Here is an 11052-nt window from a genome sequence, read left to right as displayed (position 1 = left end):
AACAGAAACAGTTACGGTGCTCCGCCCATGCAGCCAGGCAGGACGGCAGCGGTGCGTGTCGTGCAAAAGAGAGCACCAACGGGCCTGCATGGGTGTGCATGCATATATACAATGGGCACATTATGTGTGTGCCTCGTGGGATGAGGTGAGGGCGAGAGTCCATGCAAGGGGACACACACAGAGAGTGGGTGAAAGACGAGTGTGTGTGCGGGCGGTGCACGGCTCTCTCTCCCTCACTCTCACGCGTCCACCACTGCAGCCGCAGCCGCACACGCAACAATAAGAAGAAGCAAAAGAGGGGAGGTGGTGTGGGAGACAGCGGTGCTGCCGTCACTGTCGCCAGTAGTCGCAGTATCATTTGTTATAGCTGCGGCTTCGAGAGTTGCTGTTTTATTTGTATTTTCTTCTTTATTTTCACCTTGTTGTGCTTATTTATTCGCTTCACCATCAGGTGCTTGATCATGTTTTGGAATACTTTCTTCATTTCCTTTGTCAGCGTCATTTGTAATGGCACCTCTGAAATCTGAGGGTGATGTTGGAGTTGATTCGGCGTTAACTTCTGTTGGTTCGTCTGTTTTGGTGACTGTGGTTGGGATGGTTCCTTCTTTTCGTGAGGCACTTCTTGACTCCATGTCGTGTTGAGATGCTTCTACATGTTGCACTAAAGGGTCATCTGCAAGGAAGGGGTTTTCATCTTTTGTTTGTGTTGTTGTTTCTGCCGCTGCTGCTGGTGCTGCAGGTGCTTTTAGTGTTGGTGATTTGAGTCCTTCTTCCTGGGCAGAGCCGTCATCAGAGCTGGACTGTCCTTTCGCTGGTGTTGCATTTAAAGTTCTTGCTGGGTTTCCATTCAGTGTCGTTGTTAATGGTTCCAATGGTGGTGGTACTCCTTCTTGCGTCAATGTTAATTGGGATGTTTCTTCGCCTTCAATTGAACTTTTGAGTTCCTCAATTTCTTCGGTTTCTTCTTCTTCCTCTTTCCCTCTCACTGTGCTTGCTGGTGATGCTATGATCACACCATTATCCTGGTTGATGCCATTTCCCGTTTTTACACCCAAAGACTGATTACCGTTTTCGGAACCTTCCTTGACTGAATCCTGCGTTACATATTGTTCAGCACTAACAATACCAGCAACAAGCTCTGAACTGTCAAATTTTTTATCTTTTTTCATTTCGGTACCTTTATCGACATTGGCCTCCGCCATCACCATTGCAGACACCGCACCACAGCACGCAGAGGGCACACACCAGCAGCACACGGCCAACCATCATCATCGCCATCACTCCTGTCACTTGCGTGCAGCCTTCAGCACAAACTAACTCCCCGTCAACGCAGAGCAAAAGAAGAGACAAATCACTGGAACAACGCATCGTCCCGTCCAGCAATGAGAGTCACGCACCACCACAACACCAACGAGAGGAGTGCTGATCGATTCCCCCCTTCCTCACACCCTCACAGTCACTATTACCGTCAGCGTTACTCCCTCTTTAGAAAAACTCACCGGCATGCCGCGCTCACCCGCAGCACGCGTAGCCCGTCATCCTCTCCCACTGCGTCCGCCACCTCCTCCCGCAGTCCAACAGCTCCGTGTCATCCACTTCTTCCAAAGCATACGGCATGCCACCGCCACGCAACTCACACACGTGCACCATGCGCTGCATGTTGTTCTCCTCCTTGTATTTGTGGCGGCACCGCAAAGTCTTGCAGCCGGCGGCATCTTAGTGCTGGAAGAAGTACGGCGCAGCAACCGTGCGGGTGTCCGAATGGCTGTACTCGCGCTTCAACTCGTCCAGCAAGAACGGGCTCGGCGGCAGCTATTCCAGCGGGTTAATTTTCTTCTTCCCCCGTAAAACCGCGGACGCCTCACGGAGCCCTCCAACGGCGTCACGCCATGTCCCATGAAATCATGCGCACCGCCCTCTCATGTTCCCCTTTCGTAGCCGCAGAAGAACGCAGCACCCACATGCAATTGCCGGCAAGTTAGGACCATCCACGTAAAATAAAACGTTATACGTGTCGTGCGAGGGTAGTTGTATGTCTACAGAGACGTGAAGGCAAAAAAAGAAAAGGCGGCCATGCCAAGAAGCAAATACGCACATAAGTACCGCAGAGGTCACAAAAAAAAAATTCAATATATATATATATATATATGTGGTACAACTCAAGCCTGCATAGCAGCCCAAGCAGCGAACAAATAAAAGAACAAGTACGGAAGAAAAAAAAAAACTACGAACTCAGCGCAATTTTCACGCAGATCGTTAAATGTATAAAATTGTATAATAATAATAATAAGTATCATTATTACTTTTATGATTATTATTTTACAAAAAAAATAAATAAACACAAAAAAATGTCATGTAATATCTTCCATACAATATCCCACAGCAGTGCCTTTGTATTATGCCTGAATAAAGACACATATACATACATGAATACAGAGAGCATACATACACAAAGAAAGCAAACATACATACGTACGTATATATATACAGTTTAAGTCGTTTTCAATCCCCCCTCTCCCCTTCACGATATGAACACGCCTCATTTATATTTCACTGCATAACGTCATGCACCACTCGACCCACCTGCCATATTTTTAAAAGGCTTGTCCCCTCGACATTCATCCGGCGTTATGTAGATCGCATACAGCATCCATCATAATTTCTGGACGGCATCAGTCAGTAAACACTATTATTATTATTATTATTTATTATTATCAAAGCCATTAAAAACACATCAACACAAAATAATAATAATAACAAATATGATTGGAATACAAAAAAAAAATAAAGTTCATATAAAGTCATACATACAAAAATAAAAATAAAAAATAAAATAAAAAATTTTATAAATCCGCCAACAACAGCAATAAAATATGTAAAAACATCAGAATGTAAATATACACTGTACCGCTGGAGACAGCAACAAAGCCGTTTTAATATCAGTAAAAAGCCGCAAAACCCCAAAGCCCCAGCAGAAGTAACAGCACCCATGACACATTCTCATGCACTAAGCTCACCTCTTCACTTTCCACCCGCGATGAACTCTCAAAATTAGAGCTGTCGCCTCTGCTTCCTTCCTCAGATGAACTCGCAGAATAGGATCTGCTATCATCGTATTTTGGACCTGCCTCGCCTACCATGAGCCATCTCATATGCTTGGAATTGAGTCTTCGGTTATACAAACGGGCGTTGAAGAGTGACAAATGGCTGGATTCTCCAACTTCCCCACTCTCCCCGTGGAATTGGATGTGTGAAATACTGTTTGTTTGGAGAAGAGACCCCTTGTAGGTGCCAAAGTAAGCCTCCCTCGCGTTAATGTACAAATCCCAATTGCCCGTGTCGTGTCGCAGCATCACCTGACACGGTTTTCCTGGGTCCCACCCCGTTGAAAGTATTTGTCTACCGCCACTATGAATTACAGTCATCCACCTCCCATCATGGGTGCAAAACACACCAAATAGCACAGTCTTGTCCTTGTCATCCATCACCACACGAATCAAAGGAATGGGGGTGCGTTTCTTCGGCTCATCGTGGATGACCGCCATCACCACTAGAGTGATGAACCTTTTGTGTACAAAATGGTACGGTTGATTCTGTCCACTTCGGGCAACAGGCCACCCCGCCCCTGCTCCGGGTCCTTCAAACGTCACTCCATTGGAGAACCCTCTCACCGTCCCATGAACAGTCGCGTTCACGCAGAGGTACTCGTCCATCCACTCACTCCCAGTTGACAGACCAGACAAATAGCCAACAAGCCCGTCAGTAAGAATGGGACGAATACACATGCCCCTTTTCACCGGGTCGATAGTGGCAGTGGGTCTGCACGTTCTTAGGGCTTCATCCAACTCCTGCCACCTCTTCACCACAGTCTTTATCCGCTCCAGCTGCGTAGTCACGTGCACAGCAACAAGACCGTATGACCCCTCACTCTTATTCTCGTACAGCGAAATCAGATCGCCCCCACTGCTATACAACAGGGAACTGGCAGCAGCGTCATCAGCTGCATCGGATATCGGCCCAGCATCATGCACACGTGCACCTTCCCTCACCCAAAGATGAAGCCGATCCCTACCTTTTTTCTCCTCCAATTACACCGGCGTGGTAACAAGCAGCACTTCCCTTCCCTCAATGGTTACGGTGGTGAGGCCACAGCAAACGCCATACCCTTTTCGACCATACGAGTTGCCCCACACGCGAGTAATTGGCCTACCACTCATGTCCCAACGTATCCCAGAGTCAATGGACCTAAATAATTTGTATTAGCCGGCAGCGCAAGAAGTAATCAAAATTCCATTTCCTTCCAAATTCGCGATGGATGGTTCCTTGCAGTTAATACCTGTCGTACCGGAAGAGAGCTCCCATGCTTCCATATGTGTTTTGAAACGCATGGACAGCACAACACTCCTTCCATCCTTTTCTACTGCCTGCATGGGAAGCATAAGGTAACCGTTCTTCGTCACAATAACCGATCCTCCGCCACCGATCACCCTCTCCAGGAATTGAGTAAGCCCGATGGCCACAGGGTCCACCGCACGGATATCACCCCACATGATTTTCTTCTGCCCACCATCCTCAGTGAAAGTTCCCCTCGTCAGTAAAAGCCTCCAGCCATCTGCATCGGCAGCCTGACCCCCAGACGTCTTCTTCTCGTAGTCCACAAGGGCCATGTAGATACTGTCGCCGCTCACAATTGTCGTTGGCGGCATCTTTTCTTGTGCCCTGATCGTACCACTGGCGGAATCCACAGGTTCTACGAGAAACACGCCTGCATCCATCGCCGAGATCGCCTTTGAGCCACCACCGCCCGTCTCAATGTGCGTTGATGCAATCGCAGCATGGCCGCAGGCTCCGTCCCTTTCACTGCACTGAGCTTCAGCAACGGCAAACACACCGCCGGCCACCTCAGCAAGGCTGGGAACACGAAGCGAGCCGGCTGCCGTCTCACATCCAGTCATTTCTTGCCATTTATAGGCGCCGGTTTCGTTCCCTAAAAGGGATCAACGGCCTTCCCTTCCCCCTTCCTTCCCTCCTCCTCCCGCTGGATGCGGTCACGCGGCGACAACTGTGTGTGCGGGGTGCCTTCACTGCAGCAACACGTGAGAGCATGTAAATATGTGTGTGTGGGCGGTGTGTGTGTGTGCTGCTGTTTGTCCTTTTAGAGTCTTAGAATTTCACAGTAGCGTTTTGCGTTTGTTTGCTTTCCTTCCTAGCGTGTGTCTGTGCTCAACAAGTGGAGAAAGAAAAAGGCGGCAATACATCGGACACGTCCGCGGGGAGCAAAGCAGAGCACCCATGCAAAGAGCGGGACACAAGAGAATCCGGAGGGAACAGCGGGGAGCACCATCGCCTACACCAGCCCTCACACACACACACACATACCATTGCAGTGCTGCCAGACCGCGCGTGGAAGGATTTGGTCCTCCACACAACAAACGCACACACCGCCAGCAGTCACCCACCAATGGACGAGAAGAGACACACCGCCACCGCCTCCAGCTCAATCCCACGGCCAACGGGATACGGCCACAGCCCCGCAGAAAACACACAACGCACAGCGAGCGAACAATCACCCAAAGAGCCACACGCGGAAGCAATTCCTCATCCATTCATGAAGCGGCGCCTCAGTCCACGCGGTCACACGGAGCGCACTGTTTCCCCAATAGAACTCATTCGTCGTCCATCCCCTAAGGATGCTTCTGTTAGTGATGAGCCTTCGAACACAATAGAAGAAAATGGACAATGCAGTGGTACTGTGACACCGCCAGCCACAATGATTCTCTCATACCGGGCAATTCTCCAATTAAGCCTCGTACCCACACAATCAACACACTATATAAAAACCACCCAATCCTTTTCACCAGAAGCCAAACAACCCCTTTCCCTCCCTAATTTCTTCTGTCACTGTTATGTTCGATAGCGTTGAACAGTTCTGAAATCTGTGCGATATACTGTCACCGCACGGGGCTGGTGCACCCGCACCGCATGCTCAGACACAAGCATCCAAAAATACATAAACCCACAATATTTTTAACACAAATCAAGCTGTCTCGTTCACTTTCAATTTCCCAATCTATGTTCCTATTGTTATTTATTTTATTGCACACTTCGGAGAGCTTCGTTTATTCAAAATTCTCCGGACGATATTAACACTGGGTACTGGCGCACCTTCTCCCTCCAGAACGCCGCTATTTCATAGTGTTCCGCGTCGCTCACATTATCGGAATTGACGACATCACATCTCCGTCAGTCGTTCATCGGCGTGCTGTCTGCCTGCTGCACGTAAATAATCCCCCACGACATGTCTTGGGGTGATTCCTCCCAACCATTACAATATGCCGCCAGGCACTCAGTGAACTGCCTCACAGTGCTGGGGGTGGTGTGTTGTCCACCCGCCGCAGACATCCGCAGCCCAACCAGCGTCTTCGGATTTGACACCAAGAAAAAAAAGGCGTCCACCAGCGGAAGGTTTGCGACCGCCGGTTTGTACAGCACCCCGTACTTTATTTTACGGATCGTTTTTTCATATTCACTCAGCAGCAAACCTTCATCTCCCTTGGGATGCGGTTCAGGGGCCAACTTCAAAACGCAGGGCTTTGCTTGACGTCCTGTTGGTGGCTCAAACTCCGTGAGTTTCGTCCCCATTGTCTTGACAAAGGCACTCTCCGTGCACAATTTCAAAGCAAACCATCCAAAAAATATTGGCAAAATATTATCCTTCGACGCCAACATCAGCCTCAAAAAGCCATCTTATTCTGTTGCACTTGGGAAGCGTTCCAACGCCCGTTCCTCGAGGCAATCAGATATCGGTGCATTGAAAAGGCTCTCGCCGCCTGCGTATATTTCCCGAACAATTTTCACGGGCTTGTGAGACGGATCCTCAGAATACCGTGGCGACTCACCTCCCCGTGAAAAGTGCTTCTTCACAGTTACCTCGTTGATCGATTGCAATGCAAACCTCACCGCTCCACAGCGTTCATTAAACGCCTCCTCATCAGAGACGTGACGTGGAATCGGTGCCAAAAGATACATGTGTTTTTCGACCTCTTCCAGCATTCCGCTTGTTTCTCTTTATCCTCATCACGCGTTATCCATGCGCACATCGCCTTCACATCCATCTCGTCGGGGCACTTCACGATGACTCGCGCGGCTCGTAGTTGCTTCGCCCACTCATCACAGTTGGTTACCTTTGGGAATGACACCGCAATCATGCCCCATCCAGAAGTGGGCGCAAAATGTCTCGGTGGCGGCGTTCCCTCCTTTGCCACATCGTAGATAATATACGCATTCCTCCCATGGCCCCTCAGACTTCTCAACTCAGAGATGCACATGTCCTCATCGCCGTATCTTGTCACCGCTCTGGTGGTCTTGTCAGACACGTACGCATCTCCTCCACCAAAACAGTGGACTACCACTTGGCTTTTCTCGACATCGCAGTGCAGCAGCTGGTAGAGGAGGTACGAGCCGGCAGCCACCGATTTCCCGATCCCGGGCGTCCCAATCAGCACACGTCGCTTGGGCGTAAAGTCGGTACCACCGTGAGGGCTGAGCCACGCGGTTAGATCGCCCCTGACGATCTGCCACACTCGATCCACCCCACAGTTTACAAAAACGTCCTTAGGAAGATCCTGTATCGTATTCCGCGAGTACGGCCATCCCTTGTCCGAGGTGAGCACCATCAACACGGGAGGTGCCGCACCGAATTGCTGCACAGCGTCATTCTTTTCGATAGCGTCGTCAGCTTTATTGTACGTCCATGACTGTTCTGGCTTCCCCTCACGCACCCCCATTCCCGTCCTCGTTTTCCTTCGCTCCACGCCGTCCGGAAGTTCCACCGCATGGCTCCGCCTCGCATTGTGCACAGACTCGTAGCATCCCTCCAGTTTCTCCGGTGCGCTCGTCGTCGTTGGGTTCCTCGCCTCCCCGGCAGCCGCATCCAAGAAATGTTTGGTGGAGTTATGAACAGCTGCTTTTGCCTCCGCAGCAGCTAATGACCACCCCGGTGGATTGTTGACACCCTTATCGCAAAGCTTGCGTATATCCTCATCGAAGATCACTTCACCCTTCACAGCTCGCTTCATACTCAAATAACGATCCGATGCCTGCATTTCGTTTAATGCTCCTTTATCACGGATATACTTCGTGGGGTCCTTGAAAAACTCCTCCAGCAAGACATCCCGATTGGTGTCCACAATGCCCCTGCCGTCCAGTTCCCTCGTAAGATAGTCGCTCAGCTTCATTTCCTTGACGCGAGCTCTTCCTTTAAACAGTACACCATCGATATTAGTGGAAATGGTAAATTTCATTTCCTGCGTTCGTCTTAGCCTTTCCTCTGCCTCCCGCCTCGCTTCCGTCAGTACCTGCGTGAGTACCCCGTTTGGTGTTCCCCTTGCAAGAGGAGTGATCGTATCCTTTTTCTTTCATAGTCCCTACGTTGCCCGAGGGAGAACACACCTTCGTAAAGTGGCTTAGTAATGGCCTCCAGCGCTTGGTACGCAGTTAAGTTAAAAATTTCTTCAAGAAGCCGCTGGTCTTGTACGCAATCATCCGGCTCCTGAACAAACATCTCCATCGTCACATTGTAGTCTTTCATCAACGGCCGCCCTGCCGCCAACATAATTCCACAGGAAACCGTTCAGCCTCATGTTGGTGCTGCTCATGGTCCACCGCGGCCACACTTCACTCCCCACCACATGTCGAGCTGCAGCGTCGGAACCATCACCAGAGCCGCTGCAAGGCGCCATCACAACACCCGTGCAGTGAAGCGTCCCACTCGCACCGCCCAACTGCGGCCAGCAGGTGCCGCTGGCTCCAAAGGACACTCACGGCTGCTTCGTCCCGCTGTCCCAATGGCGTTGGGCGTGGCACTCGCACGGCTCGGTGGTCGGTGCGCCATGCAGCCGCACTGCGACGCCTGTCGGTGAAGCAGTCGAGGCCCACCGCCCCCGAAGCAACGCGAGGCGTGCAACCAACCCCAACACCGCCACACTATCGCCCTTTTTTATTTTGTTTTATCCACGTTGTCGGTCTGTTTGCCTCATCACCGACACCAAAAATAAGTGCACACCTTCACAAAAGAAAAATAAAGGAGGCACGATCCCACCGTCCCGCCGCGGACCAACAATCTCCTCCACCCACCACCATTGCCGCACAGGAAACCGCAGTCACATCGCAGAGGAAGCACCACAGTGTGCACCACACAATCGTGCAGTGAACGATGGGCCGCACGCGGCCACGCATCGCCCCGCTCCATTTTACCACCAATCAGGTTTTGCGTGCCCGCAAAAAGTAGCAAACAGAACCAGAGTGCACACAAACCCAACCACCCCCTCACTCGCTGAAGCACATTATTCGCATGGAGTGACAACATTTGGGGACACACCAGCAGTAGCTGGCTGCATGGAATTTCCCTGCCAACCCCGCAAAGAGACGCAACAACTCTGCGGAGTCAAAGTGGCAGCCCCGCGGTGTTGTCCGCAGTTCACACGGCAGGAAGAATTCCACGCACGCATATTTCCGGACACCTCGCTGTTTGAGTGCCCAACAGAACATGTGAAGAAAATACCTGCGCGCAAGGTGGAATTAAATACGTGAAAAGTCGGCCTGCTTTCTCCGATGGCGTTGGCGAGCAGTCCCACACAATCCAATCAAAGTGGCACGCCGGACAGAATGGCGTCCGTCAATCAATAAAAAAAATGCGACACTGAAAGGGAGCAGAGAAGAGGTGGCGCATGCGATTGTCAGTGACAACCGTAAGCAATCCCGCCAGCACCAACTGAGGTGCCGAGGAGCACGTTTGTGTAGAACTGGCCGTCAGGCAGAGAGGACAAATAAAACAAAAGGGCAGCAAACCCTCTCGTTCAATTTCTCCTGACCGCAAAACCAGAATCAAAATCCCATGGACGATAAGAGCGGCAACGCCTTCCCCAAAACATCTTGTCAAGAAGCCGCAGGATCTCAGGAAGAGAAGAAGGCAGCGGCGGCAGCCACAGCGGGGGAGGCAATAAAACGGCTGGCAGGCACCTTCACGTCGACGCGCACACCACATCCGAGTGGGCTGGGAGCACTGATCGAACCGCTCGGAAACACACGCATCAAATCCGCAAAACAAAGTCGCGTTGAATCGACAGGAACCCCCCGCCCAAAACAAATTTAAAAAGTAGCGTTTTTCAAGGGGGATCCGCTTTTCCGACGGCGGCACGGACGCCTCGCAGGAATTTCTTGCAAATCTCCCCTCGCAGGTCCGCAAGAAAAACGCAGCGGAATAAAAAGAGAGCGCAACAACGCAAAAAAAAAAATAATAATCCTCCTAACCGACCAGGTGGCAGGCCGCCCTCGCGCAAGTGGACAAAACACAACTTCACTCCGGTCTTGTCGTGGTGTTCGTCTCGCAACTATTTTTTTCCTTTTTCGCCGCAGTGCACATCCCCCCCCAACACACACACATCAGTTGTTCGGGCCATGTTCCTGCGGCCAAACATCGCGCTGCTGGATCCCGCGGCACAGTCCTCGGCACAGAAGTGAGGGGAGGAAGAGGGACCGCAGAAGGTGCGAGCAAATCCGAATTCGGTGGCGGTCGCTGCAGTGAGGATTGACGTCCCACGCGGTGTCCCTTTTCTAGGTCCGGTCCTCAGCGTGCCATGCTCTCAGCGTGCGGTGTGCCGGCCGCTCCTAACATCCACACGTGCTTGCGTCTCACCGTCGCTCCCAGCCCCGTTCGTTGGCTGCATCAGGGATGCCGCCATCCGGAGACGGGCATAAGGACGTTGCATCCAACAAAAACCTCAGAGGCACCCGCTGGGCCAACGACGACCGTCACTGCGGGATGTGTGACCCTTCCGCCGCTCACCTCAAATCGCACTTCTACGCCTCCTCGAGCAGCAGCAGCAGCATAAATACGCCGGTCCACTAGGGGCCGTCACCAGCCATTGCAGGAAGACCACTGTGCCTCAGTGCCATGAAACCCGAATTGCATTTGACGGCCACTTCGGAAAATCCTGTCGCATCCTCCCCCAATTATGCGGAAACACATCCGTCGTGCATGTGTCCATCGCA

The 11052-nt window shown here is 51.4% G+C and overlaps 1 protein-coding gene and 3 pseudogenes across 1 annotated transcript, besides 11 other annotated features; all 4 read right to left on the bottom strand.

The window, feature by feature from the left end:
• Window positions 1–3328: a sequence feature (heterozygous, Esmeraldo-like haplotype).
• Tc00.1047053507195.60 (uncharacterized protein) lies at window positions 429–1208 on the bottom strand (the record flags this gene model as incomplete). The annotated part of the gene is made up of 1 exon (XM_801526.1): window positions 429–1208. The coding sequence occupies one exon, from the start codon at window positions 1206–1208 to the stop codon at window positions 429–431; it is 780 nt and encodes a 259-aa protein (XP_806619.1).
• Window positions 705–744: a microsatellite.
• Tc00.1047053507195.51 lies at window positions 1649–1891 on the bottom strand (annotated as a pseudogene).
• Window positions 2130–2149: a microsatellite.
• Window positions 2264–2339: a sequence feature (AT_rich).
• Window positions 2407–2489: a microsatellite.
• Window positions 2688–2715: a microsatellite.
• Window positions 2812–2840: a microsatellite.
• On the bottom strand, window positions 2940–5108 carry Tc00.1047053507195.40 (annotated as a pseudogene).
• Window positions 3329–3579: a sequence feature (haploid, Esmeraldo-like haplotype).
• Window positions 3580–4561: a sequence feature (areas not merged during assembly with more than two copies in the genome that could not be assigned to a particular haplotype).
• Window positions 4562–5731: a sequence feature (haploid, Esmeraldo-like haplotype).
• Window positions 5732–11052: a sequence feature (areas not merged during assembly with more than two copies in the genome that could not be assigned to a particular haplotype).
• Tc00.1047053507195.10 lies at window positions 6094–8421 on the bottom strand (annotated as a pseudogene).

Source organism: Trypanosoma cruzi, assembly GCF_000209065.1.
Source record: "Trypanosoma cruzi strain CL Brener chromosome Unknown tcruzi_1047053507195, whole genome shotgun sequence".
Taxonomy (NCBI): domain Eukaryota; phylum Euglenozoa; class Kinetoplastea; order Trypanosomatida; family Trypanosomatidae; genus Trypanosoma; species Trypanosoma cruzi.
This window is presented reverse-complemented; position numbering and strand designations above follow the sequence as displayed.